The sequence below is a fragment of the Saccopteryx bilineata genome, chromosome 1, assembly GCF_036850765.1.
Source record: "Saccopteryx bilineata isolate mSacBil1 chromosome 1, mSacBil1_pri_phased_curated, whole genome shotgun sequence".
NCBI lineage: Eukaryota > Metazoa > Chordata > Mammalia > Chiroptera > Emballonuridae > Saccopteryx > Saccopteryx bilineata.
In genome coordinates, this window is record NC_089490.1 from 198,807,844 (window position 1) to 198,823,804 (window position 15,961).

At 39.9% G+C, this 15,961-nt stretch overlaps 1 protein-coding gene and 1 pseudogene across 4 annotated transcripts in view; both read right to left on the bottom strand.

Annotated features, from left to right (window-relative positions):
- Nucleotides 1-1,287: 1,287 nt before the first annotated feature.
- LOC136320277 (ornithine decarboxylase pseudogene) lies at nt 1,288-3,297 on the bottom strand (annotated as a pseudogene).
- A 207-nt stretch (nt 3,298-3,504) lies between these two features.
- LARP1B (La ribonucleoprotein 1B) overlaps nt 3,505-15,961 on the bottom strand; it is a 113,703-nt gene continuing 101,246 nt past the window's right edge. For 3 of the 4 annotated variants that reach the window (XM_066233297.1, XM_066233305.1, XM_066233281.1), the window contains 5 exons: nt 12,814-12,974; nt 12,275-12,419; nt 8,446-8,555; nt 7,419-7,546; nt 3,505-5,727 (listed from right to left, as the gene is read on the bottom strand). In XM_066233297.1, the coding sequence (XP_066089394.1) occupies nt 5,569-5,727; nt 7,419-7,546; nt 8,446-8,555; nt 12,275-12,419; nt 12,814-12,974 (703 nt within the window). In that variant the 3' untranslated portion in view covers nt 3,505-5,568. The remainder of the gene's footprint in view (nt 5,728-7,418; nt 7,547-8,445; nt 8,556-12,274; nt 12,420-12,813; nt 12,975-15,961) is intronic. The other variant, XM_066233289.1, reaches the window with a different exon arrangement.

Here is a 15,961-nt window from a genome sequence, read left to right on the forward strand (position 1 = left end):
TGAGTACAGCGCATCCCGCCCAGCAAGGTTCCCTGGCCCCGAGGTAAGATGGATGAAGGTCAGATGGAGGCCAGGGAAGTTGCACGGATTAAACCGCGTGGGAGATATTTAAAGGGGTCCCTCTAGGGAAGTCGAGCTAACATGACATGGTGAAATCCCACTGGCTGGTAGACGGTCGCTTTTTCCCAAATGGTTCCTGTGAAGCCTCTTTTGGCACGCTTGGTTGTGGGCGGTTCTAGCCAAAGTTCGCGGGTCTGAGTTCCCCACGTGACCATCCCCCATTATCCACCGACCTTACAGTAATATCATTTAGTGTAATGGCAAGAAGCATGAGGAAATGTCAGAATGCAGTGTCAAACTGGCATAAACAAACATTCTCTTTCCCAGCTGCCATTATGATGCTCAGTCCTTCCGAAGAAATGAAGGCCATGTTGGGGGGCCTTACTTCACCGGGCGACCATCGCCGTGTCTGACACTCACCCACACCATGGCCTTGTCTGAGCTCACCTGTACCTGCTCAGCCCCCATTCTGCACGCCTGAAGGCTGAGATCCACACCCACAGAAAGCAGCCGGAGTGGAATGCTGAACCTTTCTGGCCAGGCTTGTTTGCAAACACTCTGCCAAAGTCTACATGCAAAGACTCATCTGCATGGTCAGGGCAGGTGGCCCTGCCCCGGTGGCTAGTGGCCCTGCCCGAGTAGCTGGTGGCCCTGCCCGAGTGGCTGGTGGCTCTGTCCTGGCAGCTGGTGGCCCTGCCCAGCTGGTGCCCCGGCTGGCAGTCCTGCCCCCTCCACCACTGCTGCCCTCGCTGAGAAAAGCAAAGAAAGGAGAATCGGAGGAGTCTGATAATGACATGGGCTTTAGTCTTTTTTGACAAAATTTTTGTATCACATTTAATGTGTTAGTATAAAGGACTTTTTTTTTTCAAGATTTTATCTTTTTTTGTTGTTCATTTTAGAGAAGAGAGGGATAGAGAGAGAGAGAGAGAGAGGAAGGGGGAGGAGCAGGAAGCATCAACTCTCATATGTGCCTTGATCAGGCAAGCCCAGGGTTTCAAACGGGCGACCTCAGGGTTCCAGGTTAACACTTTATCCACTGCACCACCACAGGTCAGGAAGTATAAAGGATTTCAAATATGGCTTCAACTATTTCTTAAAAGGAAAATAATTTGGATTTAAAATTTTTAACACTGCCATTTGTATTTAATAAAATCAAAAACTGCAAAATCATTATAAGAAAGAAAGGATCTAAAATCTCCAGGGAGCTAGATAAGTTTTGGGTAGGGGTTTCTAGATTTAGAGACAATAATGTTTTCATTGAATAGCAATACTTTTATTTGCTTGAGTTTTACATTTAGAATTTAAGGGGCAAACTTTTTTTTTTTTTTTAATTTTCAAGGTACTTTATTTTTAAAACAGGTCACAACACGGAACTTCTGGCCCATTCTGCCCAGATACAAGCTACAAATGCTTGCTCAGCAGCTGAGGGGCACTCTTTAGTAGCATGTTTGAAAATTGAGTAAAAATCCATATAAAACAAATATTCAAATAGTTTCCATAGGAACACGGATAAGTGTGGCCCCGGTCTCCTAGCCTTCCATACTGTTCCATCTGTGCCCACCCTACTTATGACATTTCAAACTAGTAATAATTAAGTTAAATGGTACCCCCGAATCCCTTAATTCAAGCTCCACACACAGTGACAGCTACGGGAACAGCCTCTACACATTGATGCGGGCTGAGGCACAGGCCGCTGGGTGGCGCTTGATCCCACTCTCCCAGGTGCAGGACACAGGCAGAGCGCCGATGTCCTGCTCCTCCACACCAGGGCCGTCATCCTGCTTCTGGACTTGCTGCATCAGTTGTCACATGGGTCCCGACAGATGGTCGGCCTCTGGAAGCCATTGAAGGTGGAAGCGGCAGCCACGGTGTAAGCCCCCATGTTCTCAAAGAGCATCCAGTCACCCACGTGCATCTCAGGCAAGGCACAGCGCTCGACGATGCGGTCCAGGTTGTCACAGGTCGGTCCCCATATGCTGGACGAGTAGTACCTCTCATCCGGTTGGGCCTCTTCTGCCGAAGGGGTTTCACGTGGGCATGATCATAGAGGATGCATTTAAACGACCCATACACGCCATCATTCACGTAATACATAAAGGTTTTCTTGCTCGACTCCTCCTCTTCATCAGAGCCTGTTTGCTCCTTTAACACCAACTTTTTGGCAGTGATGTTAACTGCAAGCATGAAGGCTGATGCGACATAGTATCTGCCTGGCTCGGCGATGACTGTCACTCCTGAGTCTGACAGAAAGTACTTGTCCAGGGCTGGGTTGATGACACTGGCGATCTCTTCAAATTTAAGCTTTACATCCTCAGATCCAGAAAAGCCACCACCAATATCAAGCAGATACATGTTGAAACCAACCTCAGCCCCCATGTCAAAGATGCAGCAGGCATCTGAGATGGCCTGCACAAAGGTCTCGGGGTCAGTACAGCCACTTCCCACGTGGAAGCTGACACCAATGACATCAATATTTAGCTCTTTTGCCCGTTCCAAAAGAAGCCTGCTAGTTTTGAGTTTTGAGTGTAGCACCAAATTTAACACTGAGACGACAGACTGCTTTGGAATCATCGGTGGCAATCTGCAAAACCAACTTTGCCTTTGGATGTGCCCTGGCAACTTTCATCAGCTCGACTTCACTATCAAAAGTCATCATCCGGACTCCATTATTGGCAGCATATTTAATCTGAGATACTTGTTTACATGGATTTGCATAGATAATCCTGTCTGGAGGCACCCCAAGACTCTGCACCAATTGTATTTCAGTCTTGTTGGCACAGTCGAACCCTGTCCTGATGGCAGCGAGAGTCTTCACTATGGTCCTGCTGTCATTGCATTTGACCGCATAGGGGGCAAACTTTTAAAACACTGTACCCCAAAAATGTATATACCGTGTCAAACACAAAATGGGAAAGCAAAGAATATTCCTGATAAGTAAAAGACAAATAACATAGTTAATAAACAATATGTATTACCAATCAGTAGAATCCTGATGAAAATGATGACATTAATGACATTAAAATATTTTTTGCTGCTCAATCCATCAGAGAGATTTATAATAAGCAGTGCTGGTGAAGACGTAGGGACATGCCGAGAAAGTGTAAACAGTGCAAGCTGCCTGGCCTGTGGCGGTGCCGTGGACAGATGGTCGGCTGGGTCGCCAGTTTGAAACCGTGGGCTTGCCTGGTTAAGGCACGTAAGACAAGCAATCAGTGAACCAAAGTGAAGCTAAGCTACTATGAGCTGATGCTTCTCGTTCCACCCCCTTCTTCTGTAAAATCAATAAAATTTAAGCAAAACAAAAAACAATTGCAACTATCTTCGAGTACGTTAAATAAAAACACATTTTTACTTAGAATTTCAACTTCTAGGAATTTATACTAGACAATAACTCCAAGTTTACACACAAAGATGCACTTGTAGGAATACTGTTAAATTGCTGATTATAACAGCCACAGGCTCAAATTCAACATGACAGCTAAATGAACTATGGTGCATATGCTGGATAAGGATGTAAATTTTAAGTCATACTGTAGAAATATTAATGGCATCATAAAATGCTCACCACTATTATGTGAAAAAGGAGGTTATTATGCTGTATATATGGCATGATACCATTTTTTTTTGTTTTAAAAAGGTATTTTATTTTCTTCTTTGTACTTTTCTAAATTCCCCACTATACATGCATTAATTTTATAATCAAAATATAAAATTACTAATTTGTTACACAACACAAAACTTTTGATTCCTGTATTTTCATATAAAATATACAATTTTCCAATTAAATTTTCACTTGCATATATTTAAGTGAGTACAAAATGTTAAGGCTAAACACAGGATTTAGATGTATGTTTTCAATACAAAAGGGACATTGAGAAAAAAATTTTAGATAATTTCAAGAAATGACTTAAAGTTAATAAGCATGGTTTGGAAATTTCTTACCGAAAAGCCAGAAAGAACTACATACCCTCTTAAGAAAACATTTAAAAATTTATTCTAATCTATTAGTTGTTTTGAATTTATCCAAGATCTCTAAGCAAAATTTATTTTCTAAATACACAAACTGTTTCTTAAAGTTGACTTCAAAATGACCCCATCAAAATTAAATATTATAAAACTGAAAATAAGCATTTATGCATGGAAAATAACCTAATGAAAATCTCCTATCAAATAGCTTTTATCCAAATAAGATCATATGTATTTCAATGTTGCCATTCTATAAGAATAAGACACTGAAAAGAAATAAATTAATTTAGTGTATTAAATCAGCTACTTCCAACACCAGAAAATGCATGTGAATAAAAATGGATGTTTATAACTGAAACTTTATTTACAAAATATGTCTTCTAATCACAATATGTGAATATTACAGCTTTCAACTATATTCTAAATAAAAATAATCAAAAATCAATTCAAATAATTTAAAATAAGTACTTTATTTTTTAATTTCCACAAAAACTGAAACTATCATTCACATCAGTTGAAAGAGCAATAGAAATTAGAAATCAATTTGCTCTCACTCTTGAAAATATAAGCACAAAACAAAAAGAAAAACTAAATACTCCTTTTAAATCGAAGATAATTTGTTTCTGACATACCTATCTATCTGCAAATGTACAAACAGATGTGTTCAAAATAGTGCGAGATTTAATTAATTTAGGACAATATTCTAACCAATTTGAACCCAGTTTTCACTCTTTTCAATTACTTTTGCAGGTTTATATTGAATCACAAAAAGTAAATTACTCCTAATATGTAACCAACTAATGCCAATTCAGAACACTGCACACCAACACAACACTAACTATGGCAATGATGAGGTATAACTCGCAGGGGAACAAGCAAAATCCAGCATCTAAAGTGTGTATGCTTTAATAGAACTGCAATATATTTCTACTTTAGTAAAAAAAAAAAAAAGGTTTCCTTTAAACTGTATGTCTAAAAAGCAATGTATCATTTCTTATTCCTTTTCTGAATTAAAATATATGTATATATGTAATCTTCCTTTGTTTTGATATACTCAAATATAAATTATTAGTGGGGTAATTGGATTCTTTAAGAAAGCTCTATAGAAGAGACAAATGCAACATACTCTATCTTCTTTAAGAAGTATGAACTGAAATGTTAGGCATTCCTTGTGCTGTTGTTGAATATATTTAAGGAATGCTGCTCTTGTAAACACGGCCTTCAAAAATAAATATTGAGACCAAAACACAATACTAGAGGATCTCTATAAAAGGCCACCAAAACTAGTCTTTTTCATGAAATCAGGGAACTAGTTTTTAGAATTTATCTTGCTATGAAGAAAAAAATGCTACTCCTTTTCCTTTTCTTTTTTCTGATTATCACAAACATCAGATTTTCCCAAATAAATATCGATGTAAATGCTGACTTCAAGGACAAACAACTTTCATAAGCGTCTACTTCTCAGACTTTTCCCCATTCGTGGAGACTGAGGGCAGCACTGTTCTGGTGGAAACTGTCACTGGTCTCCTCCGACATCTTTCTTCAGGGAGAATTTACTGGAACCTGAAGCTGATTGGCAGATGCGAGTTTAGCAGCACTTGGTGACTTTGTGGAGGAATTAGATGGAAGTCTATGACGATTACTTTCCGAACCAGAAGCAGAAGAATGTCTTTTTCTTCCAAATCCCTCACTAATTGGGGGCTGCAAATTATGGAAGAAACATAACATAGTGACAGTTACATTACTTTTCCGCCCTTTAAAATCAAAGGCCTGACCTTTCCACCAAAAAGAAAACTGTTGGACTTCAGCAGCTTTTATTTGTAAAAAAAAACAACACAGCAATTTAAGGTATTCAACTTAAATGTCCTCCCCAGTTAAGTCAGCATGCTACTATTTTTTCATTCTTCCACTTACCACTTGTTTATTAAGCTTCTCCTGGGTTTTGGGGCTTGAACTACATAGTAGGGCATAAGCATAAGGCTGGGTGTCTTGCCCTAAAAAAACATTTCAGGGAACCTGTTTTCTGTCTTTATTCAGCTTCTGTCAACCACAAACGCTTTTTATAACTCCAGCCTCAGCCCTCTTCCTCAGCCCTCACCTCCTATCCTAGATTTGAGGAAATGGTAATGTTCAACAGATAAATGAAGCAGCAGGGGGCAAAAAAGAGATGCCCAGTCAAATGACCATTAGCAACTTTGACGGTTTATCTAGGACTTCTAGGATAAGGAGACTGGAGAGCATTATTGATGGCACTAAATTTATCCATAAAGCTCTCCAATGCCCTCAGACTGCAAGCACAGAAGGCTAGCAGTGCCAAGGCGTCCTGCATTAAAAAAAAACTCAGCTTTTTAGGCCCTTCCAATTACAGGTATTTGAGAGCCTAGAATGAAATACCACCAAATATTCTGATTTGAAAGCAAGTTAAGACCACAACCTCCTTTGCCAATATCCCATGGTATTTCAAAGTCGAGCCTTGAATTCTTGGCTTCCATTCAGAAAGGGCAAAAGTCACTTCAGAGAGCAGGGACCTCTTTGTGACAGAACTGGCTAGGTCACTCTAGAACACAGCTCCTAATTCCAAGGAATGAAGGCACCTCAATCATCCGTCCCTGGGCCATCTTATTCATTCAGACACAAAACTTAAAGACAAACAAGTGACAGTACTAGGGAGGGATGAGCCTCGCCTTCCTTTCCCCTCTTTCTGCTGCTGGAGTCTTGTTCATCTTTCCTTACTTCTCTTCCTCTTCTCTATCCTTTATCTTATGTTCATCCCATTCTTTTTTAATGCTTTCCTTTTCCTTTTCCTGCAGCATTATCTGAAGCCTCCTCTGCTGTCTCTAGGTGTGCACATAACCTTCTTGCCTAATTTTATTTGGCAGGAAGCCCTCCATTCATGTTACATCAGCATATGTTAGGAAACTATAAAAGTACATAAAAGGGAAAATACCTTCAAGCTGCCGGTGAGAAATCAGTAACATATCCACATAAAAGTTACTAAATCTATAATATGTTTCACAATGGGCGTACCACAACTGAAGTGAGCTGACAGCGGCACAGTGATTGTGATTACGTAAACTGTATCATTTGGGAATTAAAGGTGAAGAAGTTTATGAGGCTGGGGTGGGGATACAGATGATGTGTTGTGGAGTTATGCACGGGAAACCTGTGTACTTGTGTTAACCAGTGCCACCCTAGTCCATTCAAAAAAAAAGAAAAAGAGCATATGGAAATTCTCTGTATAATTTTTGTACCTGTTTTGAACTTTGATTTCAAAACTGGAAAGTTAAAATTTCAAAATAAAAAGTTAATAAAAATAGTAAAATTAAAGAAAGACACTGATAGCTTAAAATATAAGTGTAATAAAAATACAGAGGAAAGGACTTAAGACTTACATCAACACGGAAGTCTTCTAACCTCTTAAAGCTGCAGAGGTATTCTTGAAGTTTGGGGTCAATAGACTGTGTCTTAGATTGAGAATATTTTAGATAAGCCCAAAACTTTTCTAATCCATACAGCTGACCTAATATAACAAAGAAGAATATACATGGTAAATTATATAGAAATTTTAAAAAAGATTCATACCGAACAGAATTCTACCAGCAATACACCATTTATCTTCCAATATATATACATATTATCGATATATAGATCAGGCAGCCCCAAACTACGGCCCGTGGGCCGCATGTGGCCCGCTGAGGCCATTTATCTGGCCCCCACCGCACTTCTGGAAGGGGCACCTCTTTCATTGGTGGTCAGTGAGAAGGGCACTGTATGTGGTGACCCTCCAACGGTCTGAGGAACAGTGAACTGGCTCCCTGTGTAAAAAGTTTGGGGACTCCTGATCTAGATCTTTAGAATAAGACAGTGTAATGAATAAAGGCAGCAAACATTTATTTAGCAGTTGTTATGTAACACGTATTAGTTTATATTATACGTTTTATTATATATTAAACTAATCTGAAGCATATATGACCCCGGAACATAGGAGCTTTTGTATGAATTACTAAAGAGTAAACTGAAACTGACAACCATTAGCCAGCTGCCCAAGGTGCCCTAGCTTCTGAGGGGGAAATGAAAAGGAGAGTCTGCCCAGAGCCTGCGCTGGTCCCCTTGTACGGCTCCACTGCTCAGGCACACCTACTGATGTCACACAGGGTTTTCACAGAAGACAACAGCATGAGTAGTCACGTTTGTTGAGTGAATCACGACAATATACAACTTCATGAGGAAACACTTAGGAATACTTTCCAACACCTTACAGGGAAGGTCTTAATCCTGCTACACGTGTTCCTCATCCTTCACCGAGTACTACATGGTCTGACGGGAAAAAAGTTATGAATTCCCTATTTTTTTTAACAGACTTAGGTTTATAATTAAGTAATAGAATAAGTTACTGTCCTTTATTTATTTATTTTTTACCAGATTCGTAGTCTTTTTTGGTTTCTTCTTGGAAGTCCTTAAAAATTTCTTGTCTGAATTTTTTTTCCAATCCATAGCTATAAAACCTGAACAGACATTCTAATCCATACCTGTGAAAAATAAAATGTTTATAACAAAATTTTTTGCTACAATGCCAACATCTCATATTTAGCAGGACTGATATAAGCAAACAGCACAAATGACCCACCAAAATGTTTAACTGTATGTATGTTTCAAAAGAGATGTTTAGTTGAAGAGGTAAGCAGTAACCCATATGTGGCTTTGCTGTTTTTGTTGGCTCAGCCATAGCCCCCCCCCACCCCCAGAGATTGTACTGGGAACCTCAGAGCAAGAGGGAGGCCATGGATGAGAAGCTACTTCTTTGGACAGACGCAGGGTTTTTCCCTGGTATTGCTGAAGAACTGGTCAAAAGATTTAGTGACAAACTGAGAATGTTTTTGATTTTTCCCAAACCAAGAATTATAATGGTGTGTTGGTGCACGGCATTAAATACTCGTGAACATAGTCTTCATTCTAGACAGACAAAGACCATATTCATGTGTTCAAGACCCTAGACGTGGCTGACCATTCAAAACTATAGAGGGACAACCCTAATGAAATGGCTCCTAAGAATTCCTCCCTGCTTCAGTTATAAAGAACATTTCATAAGAGACATTTGCTAAAAGAATTGTTAATTACTACATAAATCACAAAACTACTTTCCTTGTTTCTTCCTTTACTTACCTAGAGAGCCTGAGAGAAGTTGTGGGGAGTGGATCAGCAAGCTACATGAGCTCAACCTTCAACTAACGGCAATGAGCAGAACTAATGAAAGCAGACAAGGTCAACAGGACAGCGGTATAAGGACATCCCTAGCTCACTGAACTAAAATATGTCACAAAGATTCCTCAGCTAAAATCCTTGCCATTCTGGGTGCCTAAGTGTAGTAGAGGCTACAGTTTCTTCATTACTGGTAATATATTATCTGGCTGTTATTCACAGAAAGGTGGGCCATAGTGGTGGTGGTATGTGTGTGTTTGTCTTTTGTAACAACTACTTATTTACAAGGTAAAGAGTGACAGTCCAGAAGAAGAGCAATCTGCCAAGAGTAAGGTAGGACTGCCAACTGCACCTCCACACTCACAAAGGGGAGCCCTGTGCTCTGGTAGCCAGAAGTGATGCTGCTTTGTGAGCCTGTATGGCTGGAGTGTAAGGAAACTCAGGACTAAAGGAACTTTGTTCAGAATGACAAATCTGCCTTGACATTCCTCCTATGGGATCATGTTACATGGATATTAATGGTTCTCAACCTGGGCTTCACAGAAGAATCATCAGGGGAGCTTAAAATCTAGTAGTGCCCAGGCTCTGCTCCAAACCAGTGCAATCAAAATCTTGGGGGGGGGGGGGTGAAGCCCACACCCCTTTCTTTATCTCTGAAAAGTAGAATTGAGAACTTTTGGTTTTTATCAAATTAATGACAGTTTAGAGGAATGTTAAAATTCTTAGATTGGTAAAGGCAATAGACTACTGCAACATTTGAATTTTACTCTTTTTCCTTAGCAAACAAATTCTAAAGAGCAAAGGTATGACATTAATAACACAACCCAGACAGGCAGCATGGCCACTGAAGAGCAGGGCAATGGCCGGCCTCCTGGTGTTCCTCCCTCACTTGCTCTTCATGGTGAGACTGTGGAAGCAGCCAAGAACCAGAAAGAACTGCATCTGAATTCTAAGCTCATAACTGTATCCCTGCAAATACAGACAGTATCCTGCTTTTTAAGAATAGATGAGATACTATCCATAAGGCGCTTACACCACAGCTGGCACATTGAAAATCTGTGTTAATGCTATTTCTTTCCTTCCTTCCTGATACCACCTCAATGCTAGTTTTAGTCAATGGGTATATTTAATAATAATCTTTTTCCTAATAACAATAACCATTCACCGAGGACTTGCTATGTATCAGGTAATATGGTAAGCACTTTGCATGTTGTTTTGTTTAATCTTCACAATAACCTTATAAGGGCATCCATCATCATTTTCCCCACTTCATAAAGAACCAGAAGCTTAGAAGGATTATAATTTGCCACAGTCAGAATAAATGAATGGGGTAGGACTCAAAACTAGGTCTCATTCCAAAACCTTCTGATGCTGAACCACTGTGCTATATTTCCTAAGAAATAGCTAACTCCGTCTAGTTGTGAACACTAAATGAACAGACCCAAATTATAAAACGATTTTAAAAAGGTACTAGAAACATCCACAGAGGAACACAGAAAAGGAACTTGCAATATAGACTTGCATAGGAATGGGATCAGAAAAGTATCCAAAGTCTTGAAGAACAAACTGCTCGCTTAAATAGTAAAATATGCTGAAATTAATTATAACAATGGCTTTCAAACTTTTCTAAGTTCAATAGTAAGAAAAATATTATAATTTGTGACCAAGTCAATATAACACTCGTATATACTTGTATTATATGTGTAAATTAAAACATGTTTTTCAAACTATTCTTAAATTTGCATGTATGTATGAATTGTAAAATTATTTGACCTTATTACGTTCAGTGAAGTCTTACTATATTTTCTACTGTATTTTTTTTAAGCAAGTCAGACTATAACAACAATGAAAACATTGAGATCAGAAATGACAAACTTTAATAGCTAGCAGTAGCTATTAAAGTTATAATAAGAAAGACTATAAATCTGTACGCAAGAACAACATTAAAACTGCAGGATTGATTAGAGATGCTAGCAACAGACAGAACAGAGGAAAACGGATGTACAAATGCCAAGTATCTGACATTCCCTATCGAGATGAAGATTCCAGATGAAAATTAAATGGGCTTCATTTTTACAAACCAGTGTAATTTTAACAGTGTAATTTACTTGCAGTAAATTTTTTCCTCTTAAAGATCACAGTATATTATTAATAATATACTCTTATTTGAGATTTACAAGAGGAATCCATGGTTAGAACTTATAGAAAGATAAATTCAGAAAATACTGAAAGGAAAATTATCTTTTTTCCTCTTTCCACGCTTCTCCTTTCTCCCTTTACGTGGGAATCTATAAATAGCTTGCACGAGTTCACTTCATGTTCCTTCTCACGCTCTTGGTCTGGTCTCAACTCAGCCCTGTAGGCACTCTCACTTTCCCTGTCTCATTTCATTTGGCCTTCATGCCAGCCTCTAACATGGTCCCCGGTGACCCCACCTCCCGGTCTGCACAGCCCTGTCCAGTGCCCTGCTGCACTGTACCGGGTGGGTCACGAACAACACAACATGTCAGAAGGTGTGCTACATCACTTTCAAGTGCAGATCACACAAGACTCTGAGGCTTCCCTGCTGGAAGTTCTCCCTCCTTTGCAGCTCACTAGCTCTAAGTGAGGTCATGTCACCGAGATGCCCGATGCGGAGGCCCACATGGGGAGGAAGGCCCTATGGCCTCCGGCCCACAGCCATGGGAACGAGCGGGTACAGGATTCTCGGGCCGAGTCAGGTCTTTAGACCCGATGGCCCTGTCCAACACCTTGACTGCAATTTCATGGAAGAACTGAGCCAGGGCAACCCAGCTATGCTGCTCCTGCTGTCCCGACCCGGAGGACCCCGAGGACCCCGAGGACCCGGAGGACCCGGAGGAGCGGCGTCTAACTGTTGTCCTAAGCTGAGTTGGGGGCGATGTGAGAAGCAGCCGCAGAAAACGGGGGCTGCCCTCCCTCCGGTTATGTGGTGCTGCTTTCACAGCTCAGAACGGAGCTACTTTTCATTACTAGTTTCTATTTTTTTAAAACTCTCTCCAAATGTAAAAAGATGAAAATAATATTTGACCTGTAATGTCCTTTTGCATCTTCCCAAGCAAGCTGTTTAAATTCCTCATACATTTTTTTATTGAAGTGGTCTCTCAGGAAAAAGGACCAGAAACGAAAGAGGGTATTCATTTCTTGGGACTGGCCAACTCCCAAGCGCTTTCTCTCTGGAAAAATTTAAAATAAAACTTTTTAAATTAAAGATACTTATTAAAATAAAAACAGCAGACGTTTAACATAACAAATAAAGACAGCTGGGACAGATTTAATCCTCTTGTACTTGGGTTTCTTCTAAATAAAGAACAAATATTAATCTATTTTCTGACTCACTGCTCAAATTTAAACATTAGTCAATAGTAACAATACACTAAACTTGATTTCTTAATGTGTCTAAGCTATAAAACAAAAGAATAAGAATATATATAAGCACATTTACGTAAGGTAATTACACATTTAACACACAAATATCTTAACCTGATATTAAATGTCACAATTAGAATTTTTCAGAATTATATTTTAATTTTAAATATAGCTCTATAAAAAAAGAGACAAGCATCTCACCACTCAGGCACCTTCGACGATACTTGTGGTACACTTGCTGGGTAAAGCCATTTTCCTGCAGAAGCTCATGAGAAGGGTGCTGGAACTTGGGGAGTGAGTGTGGAGTACATCCGTAATGTCCTATGAGCTGTGTGCCTTCTGAAGGTGAAGCATTTGAACTGCTGTGTGAGGAGAGGAAAAAGCCATCAAACCAAAAAGTAAGATCCAGGTGTTTAAACCAGTTTGCACTATTTGTTCATCAGTGAGATTATGAGCAACAGAAAAGACATTAGTTCCCAAAACTCTCCTATACAAATGACATACAGATCTATAGATGAATTGCTATTATGTTCAACCCACAGGTAAATACAAAAATTGATTTTAAAAAATGGTCAGAAATTCTCAATCTAAAACAATAACTAGAAGCAGGTAACTGAATAGCTAGTTTATTTCTCTCCTGGGTCCATTATTAATTTATTTTAGGTAAGTTCTTTTTTTGTTATGGTATTGGAAAAAATTTCACTTTTCTTGAGTTATTATTATAGGTTAATAATATAAATTGAATAAGTGGAAATAATAAAATCTGGCACAAAGGCAATAATTTTATTATCCCAAAGACATACCAGCAATTTTGTAAATTTATTCCACGTCTGAATCTGTCTCTTTCTTCTCATTTGCACTCCATTATTCAAATTTAAGCTTTCTGACTCTTTCAATGGAACCAACTGGTTTCCGGTTTTTGTTTTTGTTTTTCATCTCTCTCCCTTAACTTGCCACCAAAGTGATCTTCCTAAGACATTGATCTAAATGTGTGGTCTGTAGAAGCTTAAAGGGGTACCCAAGAACCTTTCAGAAAGTCAGCAAGGTCAAAACTATTTCCCACTAATATTAAAATACTATTCACTCTTCTATGTGTTAACATTTGTACTGATAGTACTAAAACAATTGCTGATGCAAATTAAGACAGTGGAACCAAACTTTACTTGCTAGTGATTGTATTATTCATAGTGCCAGTTTCAACTTAAGATGTCCTTGATGATTCACAATAGCAAAGATCTGGAAACAGCCCAAGTGTCCATCAGAGGACGAGTGGATTAAAAAGCTTTGGTGTGTGTGTGTGTGTGTGTGTGTGTGTGTGTGTGTATACACACACACACTATGGAATACTACTCAGCCATAAGAAATGATGACATAGGATCTTTTACAACAACATGGATGGGCCTTGATAACATTATACTGAGCGAAAGAAGTAAACCAGAAAAAACTAAGAACTATATGATTCCATACATAGGTAGGACATAAAGATGAGACTCAGAGACATGGACAACAGTGTTGGGGTTACAGGGTGGGGGGAGGAGAGGGAGGGGTTGGGGGAGGGGAGGGGCACAAGATCATGGCTTTTCAGCATTTGCCATATTCCCCTCTTAATCTATAGACAGACAGCAAATATTTACTTATGGTGTTTCCACTATAAAGACTGCTGTCTTAGGGACAAATGCTGATGAACTATTTCAGCAGTTCCTCCTTCTTCAAAGACTTATATGTCAACATAGAGCTCCATGTTTCATAGGACATACTCAAGCTCACTCCATGCTCCCTGGAGTTTTAGCACAAAGGAATGCCCTTTTTTTTTCTCTTTTCTTTTTTTTTTTTTGGTGTTGTATTTTTTCTTTTATTTATTTATTTTTTCTTTTTTTCTGAAGATGGAAATGGGGAGGCAGAGAGACAGACTCCCGCATGCGCCTGACCGGGATCCGCCTGGCATGCCTACCAGGGGGGGAATGCTCTGCCCGTCTGGGGTGTTGCTCTGTTGCAACCAGAGCCATTCTAGCACCTGAGGCAGAGGCCATAGGGCCATCCTTAGTGCCCGGGGTGGCTTTGCTCTGGTGGAGCCTTGGCTGCAGGAGGGGAAGAAAGAGTCAGAGAGGAAGTAGATGGGCGCTTCTTCTGTGTGCTCTGACTGGGAATCGAACCCGGGAATCCTGCACACCAGGCCAATGCTTTACCACTGAGCCAACCGGCCAAAGCCTAGGAATGCCCTTATTGATCAAGCTACCCAAAAGAAAATTATATGGAGCAACCATGACAGACCGAGCAAGTCAGTCTCATACTATTCATCACCAGAACGCTGCAGCCCGTTGTAAACAGTTTCAACTTTTCTCGGGAAGCAGCACGGCAGATTGGGAAATCCTGTCCAAGGGGTCCTATACTACAATCTGTCCCTTCATTGGAAGTTAACCCTCAAGGACCCCTACCAGGACAACTTTGGCAGATGGATGTTACTCATATACCTTCATTTGGCAAACAGTCGTATGTCCACATTACAGTGGATACATATTCCGGATCTATAGTAACTTCTGTCAGAACAGGAGAGGCTGCTTAGCATGTTATAGCTCATTCTCTATATGCATTGTTCTGTTATTGGATTTCCTAAACTGGCTAAACTGAAAATGCTCCTGCATATGGAGCAAAAGCATTTACTGTATTTTGTCATGCTTACAATCTTTAAAGTTAAGGTATTATTAAAGTGTACTCAGCAAATGTTTTAAGGTCAATTTAAAAAAAAAATTAAAAGGGGGTAGTCATATCCTGGAACTCATACAGGTCTACCATATCATGCTTTTTTAAAAAAATTACATTTCTTTTGAATGCTGATGAACAGGAGACACCAAATCTTTTTCGCCTGCAAACTACTACCTTCTTTATTAGATCCAGCTAATAACACTGCTTTGTCTTTTTCCAAATAGCTCCAGATATATGGAAAAGATTTATATAGGCGGATGGGGAACCTCAAACCCTCAGCGAGATCTTCTGAGCATGGCTTTTAAGATACCTAGAGGCAGAAAAAGCCCAATAGAGATCAGGGGAACTACCAGCTTTTAGGATACATCCTTAAAGGCTCCAACGCCCCAAAGGGGTCTCATAGGATGCCATCTGGGTCCTGCTTCAATAGTGGAAAGGAAGGTCATTGAGCTAAAGCCTGCCAGGATTACACGATTCTGCTGTGAGGAAACAGGGACACTGGAAGGTAGGCTTCTCCCTCGCTCCTCTAAGGGAGGGTTCAGTCTCTTCCAGCCCTGCTCCAGCCACCTATGACCTAACCTTGCCCAGAATGCTGGGTTTGCCACTAAAGGCTGAAGGTGCCCAGGGCCGTTGGCCCCATCTACGA